At 35.6% G+C, this 18,041-nt stretch overlaps 1 protein-coding gene across 1 annotated transcript in view; it reads left to right on the forward strand.

The window, feature by feature from the left end:
- RALYL (RALY RNA binding protein-like) overlaps positions 1–18,041 on the forward strand; it is a 106,729-nt gene that overhangs the window by 39,658 nt on the left and 49,030 nt on the right. The window contains exon 3 of the mRNA XM_010006407.1: positions 13,780–13,812. Coding sequence (XP_010004709.1) covers positions 13,780–13,812 — 33 coding nt within the window. The remainder of the gene's footprint in view (positions 1–13,779; positions 13,813–18,041) is intronic.

Genomic DNA, 18,041 nt, shown 5'->3' on the forward strand with positions numbered 1-18,041 from the left:
CTAAAAGTCCTTTCTGGCACGCCTCTAGCAGTAACAAAGATGGGGTTTTTTTAGAAGAATGGAGGGGCACCTAATTTTGAGCCTCTTGAAATAATGAAAAGACCGTGTTATGGGATAGCAGAATGGTGGGAGCTTTAGTGGCATAAAAATGAGCATGGCTACTGAAGGCCCCACTGTGTGAGGTGATGGGGGAGACCTGCTGGAGACCGCAGGGGGCACAGGGAGCCAAAGTTAGTGCAGCGATGTTGGAACAACTGGGAGGGACTTGGGGGTAAACCATCCCAGATCACACAGGAGTCTGCTGGAGAAACTAGTTTACCAAAGGTGAACCCCTTGGGAGTGAACTAATATTTGCATAATGCAGGAAAGCAAGAGACTAGGATTTGGAAGTAAACTAGGACTCAGCACTGTCAGGGTGTGCAGTCACTCTCTTTATTCTACTCAGTTTAATATTGTAATTGATCTGTAAACATCTCCAAGACCAATTTAGCCAGGACTGGCCCTCCCCATGTGGATTACTTTCATCTTTGCCAAATTCCAACCTTCTTCATAAGGCTACAAAAAGCAAAGCTGGCCTTGCCCCCAGGACCACATCTTGAAGGCCCAGTGAGGAGTTATTTAAGCCCCCCTCCTCCCATTGTTGGCTGGGCATACCGCCTTCTAGCCTGGAATCCATCATGCTGAGACTTATCCTGAAGTGAAACAACTCATAGGATGGATTTAGTTGACAAATTAACAAGTTAAATCATCCCTCACCATGTTGCTTTCGCTGATCAGATCTCCAGCCGGTGGTGGCTGAGTTCCCACAGCACAGCCAGTCTATGGCACATCATGGCCCTGCCAAAGGCTTCCCTTGAGGGCAAGTTCTTTCCCAGATGCTCTCTGAAGTTTCAAGGTAATGGTTCAATGCTCCCTCAGTGGTATTACATGCCACAATAATTTCCCATTCCCAACCACTTCTCCTTGTAATGCAATTGAAATGTATATTTCACATACTTGATGTAACATGCTACAAATTAGCCATATTAAACAACCTTTACTTTACAATTTCATAAGTCCCATGGCCGTGGGAGGAAATTATTTTTTTAAATGTCTAATATTAATATACTGAAAATATATTCTCTTTTATTTACAATGTAAGATTATGCTTTTCTGTCAGTTTTACTTTTATCTTACAAAAGTACTTTATCATTTTCCTCCATACATTTTGCTTTTATAATCTCCATCACAAACCTGACTGGATTATGTTCCATATCTTGCATTTCTGGTTTTTTTTGCAGTTTCATTCTATAGCAGTGGTTTAAAGAATTGTTCACAGTCTTTCTCTACTTGGTCTCTGCTTCTCAGGCTAATGTTAAGATATGGTTTATAGAGTTTGGTGTGGTTTGGTTTGCATCACAGCTCCCTGAGCCATCAATTTTTTTGAGTCTTTTTCTAAGCACTCTTGGGTGCCCTTCATTTCAGGAGAAAGTGTGAAAGGCATAGTCATGGGCAATGCAGTAACTTCCTGTTCCAGGGTAGAAGGGTTCTTGAGCTCATTTCTCCCATTTGAAGGCATAACACCAACTCAACAAATTCTGTGCCAGACAAGCATTGCCATTCTATTTGAATGCTGCAGTATTTTGCATAATTGCTGCTGTAGTGTGTCATTGGCAGTGTATTAGCAATATGCTTTAACCTACTGGCATATAATAAAAATAACTGCAGGTATAAAGATCTTTCTTGATTGAATACTGTCCTAGATTTCCAATAACTTCTTTATTTCTTCTGCTTAATGCATTTGTGTGTCCATTTTTATTACTGGCCTACAAGAGTCTAAAGACACAGTTCAACCAGAAGAAAATAAACCTAATTCATCATTTACTCATACTTTACATCTGCATTAAATTGTGGTCACATGTCTTACATTTCTCTGCATACTGAATGAAAAAAAAAAAATCCTTTATGCTTATGGAACATAATCCTTTGATGAATACATCATAATAAGATGACATAGTGTGATATTTCTTTTGAATCAAAGTGCTTACTTTCACAGATATGTATCTTCTTGATGTCTTTGATTACCTTGCTTCATGAAATAAGCTATTTCAGTGCAATGGAATTAATCTAAGATGAGTGTTTCTCTGCATCTCTTTGCCTGATGAAAGGTCTAACTTCCATAAAACAACATTTCTTTGCAAGTTTAAATTGAGATAATGTTAAGTCCAGTAAGATATTATTTACATTCATTTAGGCAAATAGCATTCACACTTAAATGTGATCACATTTGAAGCAGCCATTACTGTACAGAAATAATGATCGCTCAGTCTGAAATTCGCACTCAGAATTTACAAGCAGTGCAATTGTGTTGAAAACTTTAGTAGCATTCTTAATTATATTTTACATTTTATATACTATATTTTACATTTTTATCAAGTTGTTTGTATTCACCTTCACCAGAGGTTTTAAACTATTTTCTTGACTTACATCCATTTTGAAACTTTCATGTATAGACTGAAAGACCAGCGCTTGCCTTTCCTCCTATCTCCCCTCAAGTTATTCTTTGGATTTGCACAGTCTTTTCTCATTTTGTTTTGGTATTTGCTTTTCTTTGTTAAGAGGAAGTCAGTGACACCAACTTACACACCTATAAGCAGCTGCATCCCTTTTCCTCTTACAGAAGATGATATCACATGGCTGATGTTGTTTTCTTCAACTGCACAGACACTGTAATCACACTTATACTCAGAGATTAGCAAGTTTGGAGAAGAAAAGCCTATTCTCTCTTTATTGCATTTTTTGTGTGGTTTTTTTTCCTCCTGATGTTTAATCTTCTTTCCTACTTTTTTCATCTTCTGTGAAACCTGAAACACTATGATATCCTAAAGTAACTAACTGTGAAACCATCTTATTTCTTTTGTGATTTTTAATCACTGTTTATACCACAGTAGAATAGAAAACATGGTCACAAACTTCTTATGGCATGGAAATTATTATGACTTTTTTCATTCAAGAATTTGTGCTGCTAATACAAATGCAAAAGCTTTAATTTATAATTAAAAAATAAACTCTTAATAGATTCAGAGTGCTAGTGATTTTGCCTGCAGGCAAAAAGAAATAGTACTTTTAGTCATTAATTGAGTTTAAATAGTGACAGCCTAAGCCTCATTCCTATCAGCTATTACATGTGAGTTTTTCACCCTTCATTACTGTATGTTTTCTAACATTTGAGATAAGAAATAATCAGAATTTGGATTTAGTGTGTTCTAATACAAAGGTGATGCCCTCTGCAGAGGGGCATCTGTAGGACTGTGCTTCTGTTGCCTTCAAAAGAAAAAGAATAGTACTTACAACTTATTTTAAAAAGTCAGAAACAGATGCCATGATCATTTTCCCAAATTAGAGATTTTGTGAAGCAGGTGTCATAAAAGCAGTATCCAGTTTTGCAGCCACTGTTGTTTTGTAACTGTCTTATTACTTTATAGAGGTCTTAAGCGTAAGAACATAGGGTTCATGACACAGAATAGAGAAGGGCCTGTCCTAACATGGCAAATGAACAGCTGGATTCTTCATTTTCAGGAATTTAGTAAACCCTTTAAATGCAGCAGTTTTCAGAGATGCAAGGGAAGGCTCTGCTTCAGAGCACCACTCTCTGGGCTCGTACTTAGGCATTGGTTCTCACATAATGTAACACCTCTAATTGTACAGAAAGCTGTATTTCAGTCTGGGAGCTGCTGATGTACTGCAAGGGCACAGTTTGGGTGGCTTGCAAGCAGCAATAGAAATATAATGCTGTATCATAGATTTAGTATTCTGTGAATAAATAAGGAAAGCTGTATAAATGAGAAGCTGTAACTTGTTATAAATTTTACCGAAGAGATTTCATATATACTTAGAGATTTAACATATACTTAGTTTGAGGGAAAATGCTAAGTAAAATTACAAATAGCACAGGCTGTATTGTGAGCAACAAAGAGGCACAATAACAACATATTAATATGCAGTGAATTATTACTCCACAAGTTTATTTCTTACTGAATTCTGTTAGACACAAAGTAGACTGTCTGAAATTTATTATCCAGCCTGCCAGGCCTGATACTTAGATATTGCTGTTGCTGCATAATGTCAAATGTAATTTTATTTCTTAAAGAATAGGTTAAAAAATCGCATGCCTTTTTGGTAGATCGTATTGCTGGTATACCCAGAACTTCTGGCAAATGCATTGGCTGTTTCACTGAAAAGTAAAAAATGTTTTCATATATGTGTGTGAATTTATTACCGTCCCTAAGAAATAAGCAATTTATAGTATCTATTGACATAAAAATGTATATTGCACTTTTCAGTCTTACAAGAGCAAGATTGTTCTAGGAAACAGCATGACAAACATGAATCATACGTTGTCAGAGCAACCTTCTGTAACTACTTTTAAGCGTTAGTAGTGTCATTGAGGGAAAAGGAGATTAAGCCTCCAGTCTTGGGATCCTCAAAGGTGATGCCTGCATTAACCTTCATCTCTTTGTGACTACAAATAACCATGCAGTAAAGTAGTATTGATTGTGTGCATTAGATCAGTCAACACTGTTTTGCTCAGCCCATCCTGATGAACCCATTGCAGACATTTTTAGACCCATAGATATTGACCTGAATGTTCTTACTCTGATTTAGAGCAGAAGAGGGTCAGATGACATCAACTTCATGCAAAGAATTATTAAAGCTATCAGAAAGAGGACCTTAATGTAGATAGCTAAGTACACAACTATATTTTTTGTCAAAATTGTGTTTGTTTGGTTTGGGGTTTTTTTGGGGGGGAGTATAGATTTTTACAAAATTTAGCAAGTGTTAGTATATGACGGGAAAAAGCAACTAAAAAAATTACAGCAGTGACATGAAGATATTTTCATTCTCCAGAGCTTTTTCCCTTTACTTACTTGAACAAATAAACAAAAGTGAGCATGTTCTCAGTTTAGAAAGGGATCAGAGTTAGGACTGTTCTTATCCTAATGAATATGAGTTCTTATTTGTTATTCTTGCAAGAATCTCACTTTGAATCTGAGCATTCATTTCTTCATGACTCGAAACATAATATGGTTGTGGTGTACAAAATAAATTCAGTTTGACTACCTTATCACAGCATTTGGCTTCATGAGATTTCTTTTGGGGGGTGTGGGAAGAAACTGTAGTCCTTAACTATCTAAGAAGGTGTTCATATCTAGAGCCTGAATGAATTTCTTTCCAAGTCACAACTTAGTTTTTCTGAGACACACCAGTATTTACCTCAGCTATGAGTATCCACGTTGCAGCTCTTGTTGTCTTTGTGACTCATAGATTTACAGAGGAAAATACAGCAAACTGTAATCAGCTCCTGAAACTCTGTTATGTGGAAATGATACTATTTTTTAGTTCCAGCTCTCTGAAAATATTTTATTATTATACAGCCTTCAAATTACTGAAAGCTTTTAAATTTTTCTCTCTGCTTGCTGGCTAAAAAGTAGGCCACCCATTAATGAGGATTATTGGAAACGACTTCCTTTCCTGTTTGTCTCCATGCCTCCCTTTCCTACCATTCCATCCCCTGTATTTTAACAGTAGTGCACTCAGTATCCACCATGACAAAGTACATATTTACTGGTATATGAAAACCAACTGCTATTGCTCTTACTGTTGTGAAAATTAGCATAGGGAAGAGACAGTCTTTTAAACCCCTTCCTCCCTCTATTAAAAGCTACCCTTTATTCAGTTCTTCAGCTGTCAAATTTTAGAGATAACGTATTATTCAGTTGCACCCTCCTCACTGATGGCTGAAGATTATCTGTCCTATTAAGTCATGCAGAAATAAACCCTGGAGGCCCATGAAATGTGTACTTTTGTCAAGAATTTGATGTTTATACATTATGTAACAAGATTCCGATTTTGCTAGGAAACTAGCTAAATCTGGTCATTTGGAATTACATCTGTAACCAAACTATTTTATAAAGTAAAGCAGAAGAAATTAGAAGGGACAAACCTTGCTTAATCTTGGGCTGACTTTGAAAACCCCCATAATATTGCATCAGGTTTTCAGTGGACAGTGGCAGCACATTAGATTAGACAGCTCGACATCAGGTACTGCAGACAGAATCCTATGTTAAGTGTTGCCTGTGAACCTTTTACTACACAGGTGCCCTGGCACTACACTTTCATGGGCTTAGGTGCTAAGTAGAATTGCCTAAATAAAATGCTTTACATCAATAATCAGTGACTACTTCAGGGTTTTTTTAATAGACATATCAATATTAATATTAATAAATATAAATATATAGAAATGGAGTGATGATGATGATGATAATGATGATTATGATGAAGATGATGATGATGTTTTTTGCTAGAACCTTTCTGTTGTCTGGACATATAAAACACTTAAAATAATACGATATATATGCTGAGCGAAAAATTCCTTTCACTTCAAAACTCTGAAAAGGACAAAGGCAGCTTCATTTTGCAGAATATTAAATTCAGAGTAACTGCATTAGTGCAAACCAAAACCTGCACTAAGCACAAGCAGCCTAAGACAGAAAATGGCCAACAGTGCTGCCTCATGGGGACCAACCATAACTTTCTGTATTTTAGGTTCTGTAAGATCTGCATCACCTCTAGATATACTGGAAATTTAACTTCTTTAGGGTGCCAGTTTCCCCTCATTGGGCCAGGGAAAACCTAATAAATCAAGGAATTATCCAAGTTATTCCCAATGTTAATTAATTAACCTTGTCAGAAATCATAGGTTATTGGAAAAAGGGGTCTTTCTCGTCAGTCAGAATGCATAATATGTTGCAATACTTTCATAAGGGACTAAATGCATATTATATATACTAAGGATTTTATACACATCTCTATACAGACACTCAGGTAGCCAAAGCTGTGACGTTATTTAAGTAAACCTCTGTTTACCTCTAGAGTGCTTGCTAATCTAGTAACTTAGTTATTGAATAAATTCTTCAGTGATTAGTAATTTATTATTTTTTTTTACATAAACTAAAATATTCCAGTTGTGAATTTCAATTAAGTTTAGATTAACTACAGTCTGAGTAGAAGAAGAGATGAAGCATGTGTTGATTACAGGACACTGCTCATTGCAACTGCAATGGTTCAGAGGAGCTAAAGAACAAAAATGCAGAACTAAGGTATTTCTGGTTTAGTTGTGACATCAGTTTTTACTGTAATATACAACATACCTGTGTTGTGGCATCAATTTGTGTTCCTAAGGTAATAGCTGTACCTCAAGGGAGGTTTTGGAACGTCAGTAGTTACTATAGGCTGAAACAAGGGTGAACTTGGAACATCTCTGGAACAGATATGGGAAAGCATCTGTGTGACTGGCAGGCAGGGGTTAGCTCCTTAATGCTAAAGACTTCTTTCAAAATCAGAATTAGATGGAACCAGCAAGGGATTACATGGCAAAAATATTTCTCAAGAGTGAGGCATCTATAGCTTACAGACATGCATATAGAGATTGGTAGCCTTTGTTCCTTGTTCCTCCTGTTATATCTGGTGTTTGTCCCAGACTTTCATACTCTGTGACTCCAGTGAGCTGTTGCAGGCAGACAGCCCTTAAGGTCTGTACATGCAGAAATTTTAGACTTGTCATGGAGCAGAAAGGATCTGAATGTCAGAAACTCTAGCTCCTAGATCACTATCAGAAATACCTGGAGCTGGAAGCATGAGCTCCAGCTAATATTTTCAAGGTAGAAGTTCCCATTTCACAGAGGATGCATGGAGGACCTAACGACAGCATTTCCATCACTCTAAAGCACCTTCTCATCCTTTAAACTCAACTGCTCTCCTTTTAATTCTCTCCATCTAACCCCATCCTGTTGTAAAATGCTGTGCCCAAAGCTGGCACACGGATAGAAAAAGGTTTTAGTACGTTGCTATACTAAACAGGATCTTGTTACTCTATTCTTGCTCTCCTGAAACATGTTTTTTTGCAACACCTGGCCAGTTGTCTTCCATTTCATATATGTCTAAATCAGTTCTTGTTTTTAGATTTTCAATGGACTTTTTCCTTTTTTTTTCTCTCTTTTTTTTTTTTTTTCTCAGTTTTCTTAAACTGATGTTAGAACATTTCTCCAATTTATCAAACAAATTTCAGATTTTAATGGTTTGGTGGACAAAAAATAGCTTTTTGCCATCTACTTTACAGACATAATTTCTATTTAGTTGTTTAAATCATTTAAGCAAAACAAAACTGAACAAAATACAGTCCTGAGTGTTTATAATATTTGATGTGTGTGTCCCCCCCCTTCATTAGCATAATTGTTCGTGCCTGAGCATGTTGAGTTTTTTTTACTTAAAATGTTTCCCTTAAGGTAATTAGATCATATTTTCCCAGCTTAAATATGAGGCTCCCATACAAGGAGCTATAATATAAATAATATAAATGTATAATTTAAATAATTTAAATAATATAATTATATTTAAAAAATGTGATTTATATAATATAAATAATATTAAAAGCTTTGAAAAATCATGATCTTCCTTATTATAGTTCTCTTCTTCTATCCATTAAGTCAGCTATCATGTCAAAGGAGTAAGTTTGCATTGAGAAATGTAATTTTGGGTTTGCAGTACTCTAGTCTCCATCCATGGTTTGAGGGATGTGTTTCATTTTGTACCAGAATTTTTGTGCTTCAATAAATAACAGAAGCATTTAGTTCTGTGGAAAAGAACTTCCCAGGGCACTCTTACATTTTCATGATAATACAGTGCTTGATATTACACAATAGTAATGAAAACAATACAATTCGTGTTGGTTTTTTTCTAACCAGAGTCATCAATTGCAATGCCAAACAGTAGCTGGAACTCATTAAGTTTATTAAGAGCAATAGTAAAACTTGATATAAAGCTGTAAATTATTCCTCCACACCCTCTGCTTCTGAAACACTTCTGACAGATTAGATCTTATACACAGCTGGTCCAACATTTATTTATTCCAGCATATAACAATGCTTCTTAAAAAAATTACCAACATCCATAATTACATTTTTTTTCAAGTTTCAGAACACAAAATTAGCTTCTTCTCTAATTCAATCTGACAATGATTACTGATGTCTGGAAAATTATCTATGATTGAAATTTATGTCACAGAAACCATTATAAATGGCAAGGAGAGAAAGGAGGAAGGGAGAAAAGGAGGGAAGTAGGAAGTAGATGAAAGGAGGAAGTAGAGAAGAGAGGGAGGGAGTGGGGGGGCGGGATTTCCTAGTATGATCCAGCAAGGTTATTTCAGTCTCAGTAGACAGTGGAAGTTAAATTAAATAATAATTCTTCTGTAAAGTAAGACATGCTTTTCTTAAGCCTGTTTGTGTTGTATACAAATATTAGGAGTTACCTAATGTTATAAAGCATGTACTTTGCAAAGTAAAGGAATTAGAAGACAAAATGTGAGCAATACTGCTTTAAATTTTTCTGAAAGATGTTTTCTGATTCCTGACAGCTGACTTCAAAACACAAGGTCGACATAGAGAGGAAAATGCAACACTGGTTGATCACTGTGAAGGGCAAACTACCTCCATTTCTGTTTAAATGTCCCTTGAGTTGTCTTTCGTTATAATTTTAAAATTAAATTCATTTGCAGACAGAATGAGCCGTACATCTGAATATGCTTTAACTTCACATATTTTTGCTAGACCTCTGGTTCCTAAAGCTGTACAGCACAGAGATAGGCATTCTTGACAGGTAAATAAGTCAGCCATATCAATCATACAAAATAGACACTGACACTATACAGCAAATTCATCAAACAACTGAAGTCCAAAATACTTTTTAGGTCATTTGACTTGACTGAAATGAAAAGCTTAAATCCTTTGGAGGTATTAACTTTTCCAATCCTCAAAAAAACTGCAGTCTCTATTCATGCATTTTACAGTGAAACAGAAAATGTGTGACAACAACAACACACTAGTTATCCTCCTTGGGAATACTGATTTAAATATTGTAGCACAAAATGGTGACTCATCTAAAACAGATTTGATTCCCAACCATCACTTTCCCTGATTCAAGGTAGACAGAAAAGCAGACACATATTTTTTCTTACTAACTCCTCACAGATTAAATTATATGGTCATCATGAGAAAGATACTGATTCATGGTGAGTTACCTTGGAAAATGCTTGGCTAAAATCCCTTTACTTGTTTACAGCACTGATACTGTTAGAAATGTCCACTTTGTGCTACAAATAGGTTTTGGGAAGGAGAGGCAAGGATTCCTTAAAAAGAAATTATATAAATTTATGTATCTTGGGTCCAGCCTCAGATGTAAAAGCCATCTTACCTGTAACCTTAATAGAACAATTATGCAGGGAAAGTGGAGCTTCCTTTGGGATCCTCATGGTCTTAAATGATTTGTTTACAAGCCAAAGACAAATTCACATGCCCTTGGTCTATTCTCATTTTCTTGTATGTTTGCCTGCAAACCTTGAAAATTTTGTCCATCTACATGTTCAGTCCATGTCAAAGATGAGATTTAGATAATCAACATTAATATAAGCAAACCTGGCAGTAAAGGAAACTATGAAATACAGATTTATGTTAAACAGATCTCATAAAATGTCTCTCCAAGACAGGTTGCAAGGGATAAAATACTAAATGGGGAATTTCTATTTTAAACACAGAGTGTGACAGTACTATAGCATGTCAACGGGTATAAATTGATTGCCTATGCCTGTTTGATTTACAGTGACTGATTTTGATTGAGCAATTTACATGGTGTAAAAATCTGTTTTCCTCCTGCAAAATCTTAGCCATTATATGTAGACAAGAAAGTCAGACTTGTCAGAAAATCTCAGCTCACAATCAAAGGGAAACACAACCTCACTGCTAAGTCCCAGTCATGCTTCTGATTAGCCTGCCTCCCTCATATTCAAACTGATATATTATCTTGACGTTTTGACCAAGTGAAATTTTCTGGTGAAAAACCATTTCAGAAAGAAAAGTATTGATGTCTCCAGCTTTATTACCATTCCTACATAATTAAAACATTATTCCCTTTACTGTTCAACCTGTCATTTCTTGGACACTTAATACAATTTTTCAAGAAAGAAAATTTCTGTCTTAACATTTTTCCTGAAGATGAATGATAGTCTTTTTCACAGCTTATCTGGATTACTCTTTTTGAGATACGATATTTGAGTATGTGAAGCTTTCACAAAACTGGAGAATTTGATGTACTGCATGCTAGAAAAGAAAGGTAAAAAATCTATAATACATATTGATAAATGTCACCAGTAAAAATTATACAGGTTGTTATTTTATATGGTGCTACAGTTTTAAAACCTTTGTATTAATTTACCTTATACTAAAATACCAATTTAAATACAAGGCCAACAGATAATTGTATTTCTTTATTATGAGGAACACTTGAACTACTTTAAACTAATGCAGCAAATTATCTAAAACCATTTAGTAAAATATACTGGAGAGGGGTCAAACCTAGGGCAGTGCTATTTAAATCAAATTGAATTCCATCTTGAGAATGGATTTCAAATAGATTTTTAATTGCAGTATTTTGTCCACAGGGCATTCTATCACACACTGTTCGTTTGCAAGTAAAATACTCCAGAATGTCCTCCATCAGGATAGTGCCAGGCCTCTCTTAATTACAAAATTTCTGCATTATGAAGTATGTAAATATGTTCTGAGGTTTTCATTATTTGCTCATTTGGCTTATAGTTAATCTCTTGAGCCATACACTGGATACTGTTGAAGTCTGGTTCATTTAATTAATCAGAAAAACAGGAGACAAAACATTAACACTAGTTGGGCTTTTTATCATACAGCAAAAATAAGATTCAAACATGATGCAGATGTTTTCCTGTAATGTGTGATCCATGGTGGCTGCACAGAGCCTGCAGGAGAAGGATGTGAGCCCACACATGAAGGGCCCCATCACTTCATTGCTCTCTAGCAGTACTGCCTAAGCACAGAGGATGCCAAGCTAAGCATTTTCTTGGACCTAAGAGGGTTTTGGTGTGCAGCATGGCAGTCGGGGCGGGGGGGGAAAGCATTTGTGACAGCACTGAGGCTGCCCTGGATAAGCATCCCTCGAAGTGTGGTGACATCCAGCTTTGGCCTTCCACTGTGCTTTCCAGGAAGGTCCAACAGTGATCCCCTCTTCTATTCTTTACTTCTGTGTGGATAAAAATCCCAGAAAGAAATCGAAAGGTCAGGTGTAGCAATGAGTATCACGAAAAAGTTACTCAAGCCTTATGCAAGTTGTCCTTACCATTGCTGGAAATCTAACAGCAGAAAAATAGGTTTAAAGTACCCTAGAATATGACATTGTAAATTAAGACAATCTCCTAACTTATTTCCACTCAGGATTCTGGAAAAGAAGTAGTAAATGCTTTGCAAAAAAGAAGACATGCAGTGTTTTTTAATTAAAGACCATATAATACTTTCAAAAACACAGCAACAAGTTCACCCTCTGTAGATAACCTTCCAGACAGATGGCAATAACTAAACTGATTTCTGGTTTTTGGACAAAACCTTTGCTAGATGACTAACATATACAAATGTACTTGTTTTTTCTACAATGAAGACTTTCAGGAAATGTTTGTCCTTAAAACACTTACAAATAATTTACAGTACTTGTCTTTACAGTTACCCCTGTTTACAGTTCTATTTCAGGCATTTTGTTGTGGGACTGGAGTGGTTTCAGATGGGAGAGGTCATCACAAATGTTCAAAATGTTCAGGTCCAGATATGACATGCTTTACTTTTTGTTAGAAACACTTTTCCTAAAGAGACATTAAGTACCTGGGGGTTTTATTTGCTGTTCTTTCTAACACAGTATGCTAGGTGAAAATTAGTACATCATTTGCATTTTATGTAAGCTCTCAAAATAAGTGAGTTTGCAAATTTGTTCATGAGGAACCTAAAGCCACATGCTAATGATCTTAAGCAACTGATATTAACAAATATGTTGCAGCCAGGACACACTGCAAAATTAAGGGCAGCCAGTTGCAAGTACTGTAGCAGAAATACAGTACAGTAACATAGATGAGGATTTTTAAATCTATCCTGGTTGAATGGAAACTATTAGTAGAAGAGGATCCTGACACTATGCAAGTGGTGCAGCTTCTCACAGAGACAGCAGCAACATTAGAGAGTTGGAGAACACTTGTAACAACTGATTTTAGAACTGGACATTATGCTAGGTCTACCAAACCAGTGCCATTCAGCTTCAGTGCAAGGGTGATTGTGGCAGACATGACAGAAGTTCTCAAGACAAAGAAATGGCCATGTCATATGACTAGAGGATTTTGGAAAACAAGTAAAATGGATGTGAAAGTCCTCTGTATCAACAAAGTTCTTACACTTGTATTCAATATTATTTTAAAGGATTAAAAGAAACAACAACAAAACCAAAACCTCAACATCTTCCCTAAATCATGGCCATCAGGAAAAAAATACAACAACATTTTACAGAAAAAAATATAGAAAAAGGACAAAGTATTACTTGTTCACCCTAGCCTTTCCAGGTAAATACTTACACAAGTCATCTGAATCTGTGAAATTTAAAGGGCCTAGATACACTGCTTTGTAAATATTTGTTTTCTAAACCAAGGTTCAGTTAGGTAAATGGGATTTTTTTGTAGTTAATCTCCTAGCACAATGGATCAGGCCCTTCCTTCTATAGTTGCAAATCTGTTTCTTGGTCATCAAGTAAATTTAATACTGAGAGTAGCTATTTTAAATTAATTACATAAATGTTTTCAATAAGTATATATACATATATTTAAAACTTCTGTTATTTATTTGACAGACTTGAATCAAAGGAGCCTTTCCTGTCTGTTGGGTAAGTAGGAAAATGTGTATTTTTGTGGCTATTTATTTATTCAACTATCATAAAATATAATTTATGAGTTTATGATAAGTATAAACATCTTGTTTCAACAATAATAAAACCAAATTCATAAACCAGAAAAAATATCACATTTTTAGCTTAGTTATGGATCACTACGCTGATTTCCACTGTTGTCTTCTTAGTCTCATAGTCACTTAAATAGTGTTATGGTCTATACACTAGAATTATTACATCATGTTTCTAAAAACTTATTTTTAAATGTGACATTCTCAAAAAAAAAACAAACATAAGAAATTAAACTATTATATATGTTAAAAGGTAAATATCTCTATTTTACTCCTGAGTCGGAAGTTTACTTTTCATGCACTGCTTCCTTCTTAGCTTCTTCCTTTAGAACTTTTGTAAATCTCCTAACATTCTCACTCCCTATTTTCCTTAGAATTGTGTATTCTTTATGTTTCTTCATTCTCATTTTTCTTTGTTCACAACACTGTGCTCCATACAAGAGCATGAAGTACAGCCAGAAGATCCCATGCAAAATAGCCATTTAAGAGCTAATTCTACCATGTAATTAGCAGTAGCTTCCAAACTGTTGTATTAACTGGAGATCAGAAAACTACTTCAAGATCAAATTAACAAATGAAGTGTGTCAGTTATGAACAGAGAAACTCAATGAATCAGTGTAAACAAGATTGAGTTATGTCTCAGTTGAAACTCAGCACAGCATAAAGTAAATCAGGTTTGTTTGAGTATGCTTTTAATTAATTGCTTGCCATTTCTTCTTTCTGCCAACTCAAAATTATTGAAAAATAAGTTACATTCTGGTCAAATTATTGGGCCACTCGGGGTTATTTTCTTGGTTTGAATGCTTTGAAATGTCCAAATCCATTATGAAATTCAATCACTTCTGTTATTACCTTCTGTTACACCATTTTGTAACTTGTCTATTGAGTTGGTTTTTGAGGCCTCCACTGTAATCAAGAAGTGATTATCTGAAAATATCAACTTTTAGATGAAAAAAGAAGGTGCATGTCATTGTGTCCAAGGAGCAAATTTGAAATACAAAATCCAAGAGGTAAAGAAAAGACAGTAATAGCAATTATATTAATTATATTTGCCAGAAAATAATTAATGCCATTTTTGCAGCCTGGAATGTTAGGATAATTGGTGATGCCTGCCTAGAAGGAAGTGTTATGTTTATGTTTTGGGTTTGGGTTTGTTTCCAGATGAATGGATTGATGGTGTAAATCTATGTTATCTCCACATAGCCATTGCATGTGACTTTGTTGCTTAAGTGGACTAATCTTGAGAAATTTAATCTGAGCAAATAGATGTAGTCTCTTCCCAGAACTTCCCAGAAGTTTGTCTGTAATGTACTTGAAGTATTTTTTGCAAGTTTGTAATGATATGGACAGAAAATGAAAAAATTAGTCCCAGTCTCTGTACTACTTTTGCCTTTTGTTGCTTCCTCCACCCCAAAGGAAAGGGGTGGCGGAAACATCCACCAACACCCACCTTCTTGTTACTAGGTCAGAGAGATGCTTCTCCTAGTCCCACAGTAATTGGGGGGGTTCATTTGTTCAGAGAATCAGCTCTTGTTCCAAGACCTGTAGCTAAGGTCTTAACCCAGACTGACAGCTGCAACCACCAGGCTTTTAAACTACAGTAAATGTTTGCAGAAGAAATGCTGTCTCAGCCTCATTTAAACTAGCACATGGGTGCCCTTAATGCCACTTGCATCCAGAGTTGGTCAAAACACCAATCTACAATCTCCTTTCTGTGGCAAAGCTTTATATCCACATTTTCATTATATTATCTGTAGGGGCAATTTTATATTTTTTCACTTTGTTTGCCTAAATTGGTGCTTTTCCATTGTTAATTCTTTTGGTGGGGGAAGGGAACATGAAGTGTGGCAGCCTAGGAGCTCAAGACTGCCACAGTTTGTTGAGCTCTGCAGGACTACACAGAACTGCAGCATTTCTGTGAGAGATCTCACAAACAAAAAGAAGTTCTTAAAAAGGTTCGGTTTCCTCTCTTTCAGAAAGCAGCCAGGTATGGAGAGAAGCAGGGCCTCCCTCCTGCTGTTGTAGTGTGTCTCTCAAATGCAGGGAGACAAACTATTCCATTTATCCTTCATTCTGTGCAAAGAGCATAACAAAGAAGAAAAATCCATGCTTCTTTACTGCCTGTGTAATACAGGGGCATAGTTTGGCAATGAAGTAACAGTAATCTAGTACAAGTCTCTAATAGTAAAAATCAGGACCAAAATTCGAATATGTGATCTATTAAGATAAGAATATGTGAATTCAAAGTTGTGATTTTGCACTAGAATAGAAAGCTGAATTTTATATACTTATCTTCTTTCTCTTAGGGGTGAAAATAAAATCCTTAGGGAAGCACTGAAACATCTTGTAACAGTGCTGAACGCTGAGAGTTAGGCTCTAAGGGCAGAAGGTGCTTCTCCCCACAGGTGTTATTTCCACACTTCTGGGGTTTTGTGTCCATGTTCACCCTGAGCAAGACAGAGCATTATCTGGAGTTTCTTTTCTCTTCCTGTCATGTAGTTTTCATGTTAATGTAGGGTTAGAATAAAAAAGAAGTTGTGCAAACAGCCAGAATGCCTGGAAGACTACCATCAGAGGCAACAGTTCTGGCAAAATTGCACCAAAGTGAAGACAGCTGACAGTGTATCAATTTAACTTCATGCAGAAGTCTTTGAAAGATTCAGACCTAGAAAGACCAGGCAGGCCAAGAGGTACAAAAAACTGGGTACTGCTAAAAGGACAACCAGCTCCTATTAAGTTCATCCCAGTTTGTGAAAAAAAGAGGTACAATATTTTAAAATAAATATTAAAATACCAACAACTTTTAATTATTCACATTTCTTCTTCATATTTGGCATTTTGTTCTTAATAATAATGATGCACAATTATTCCCCTCAACAAAACTGTTATCATTCTCTCTAGATGATTGACTGATAATCCAGTTACTAACCATTCACCCAGCTATTTCATGGGAGCTGATTCATGGTAATGATCTGCAAGTAAAAGTTTAGTCCTTGATAAATTCCAGATAATACTGCAGCAGATTTGTAACTTATCATCACTATGAGCCCTAAAATTCAAAACTGATTTTGTAAAACATAGCCATTGCTGCATCTTTTAAGATCTGCAATAGCCAAGAGAGACCATGGTTATTTTGTAACTGTCTCGCACAGTAGAAAAACTTATAATTAATTCTTGTTTGCATCTAATGGTAATTTATGTTATTTTAGTAATCATATTCAGTCTATACTGTAACACATGTAATGGTAGAAATCTATCATAGCAACTAATAATTTTGTCAGACTTTTAAAAATATTTGTGTTCTTTCCTGATGTCATTTAATAATATGGCCCCTAGTGCTGAATTCAGAAGAGATGGGTAGAGTAAGAAACAGAGCTGATTTTTTCTGAAGCTGGCAAGAACTTAGATTTATCTACTGCAAGTTGCAGAGAATAAGATTACTTGCGGATAAGCAAGCAATAGCTCCTGAATGAAATGGTCTTTGAAAATGCGTATGACTTCTACATGCAGTTGTCAGTTCAGTTTCAATCTATTTCTCTTTTGTGTAGATGTAAAAAAAACAAACAAAACAATACAAACTGCTGACTTTTCCACTCTTTTTTTTCTTTTTTTCAAGATTGGCTGTTTGCTATAAGCAGTATAAATTTAGATGGAAAGCCCAGAGAGAAACATATGTTCAATGAATGCATTGCATGCATTTATTACATGAGTAATAGTTGTCTGTCATGGGAGAAAGGAGAGAGATGTAAGAGTAAAATTGGCAGTAATTGCTGCATTCTTTTACATTGTGAGTGAAAATACTGCAGATTTGTATGAACTACTAATTTTCTCACTGTGGACCTGTTTATAGATGGTATATAGTATAGAAAGAAAATACTGAAAAGCCGTGTTTTTTTCCAAATCACAGCTTAATCACAGTACCTTTCAAATCACAAGTGCTTACTTCTAGAAAAGTACTAAAGTACCTACTTCTGTGAAAAAGCTGGAGCAATTTTTTGTGGGATCATCTTTAGGAAGTTCTTCCAAAATACAAAAAGTAAAACACCTTAATTTTATTCTGGCAGACTTGTTCTGAGAAACAACTGGAATTTGTCACCCATATTTCTTCCTCTTGCTCAGTGGCATTTTCTTTCCCATAAGGCAATATTGCAGAAG

The sequence above is a fragment of the Chaetura pelagica genome, unplaced genomic scaffold, assembly GCF_000747805.2.
Source record: "Chaetura pelagica isolate M959 unplaced genomic scaffold, ChaPel_1.0 scaffold76, whole genome shotgun sequence".
Taxonomy (NCBI): domain Eukaryota; kingdom Metazoa; phylum Chordata; class Aves; order Apodiformes; family Apodidae; genus Chaetura; species Chaetura pelagica.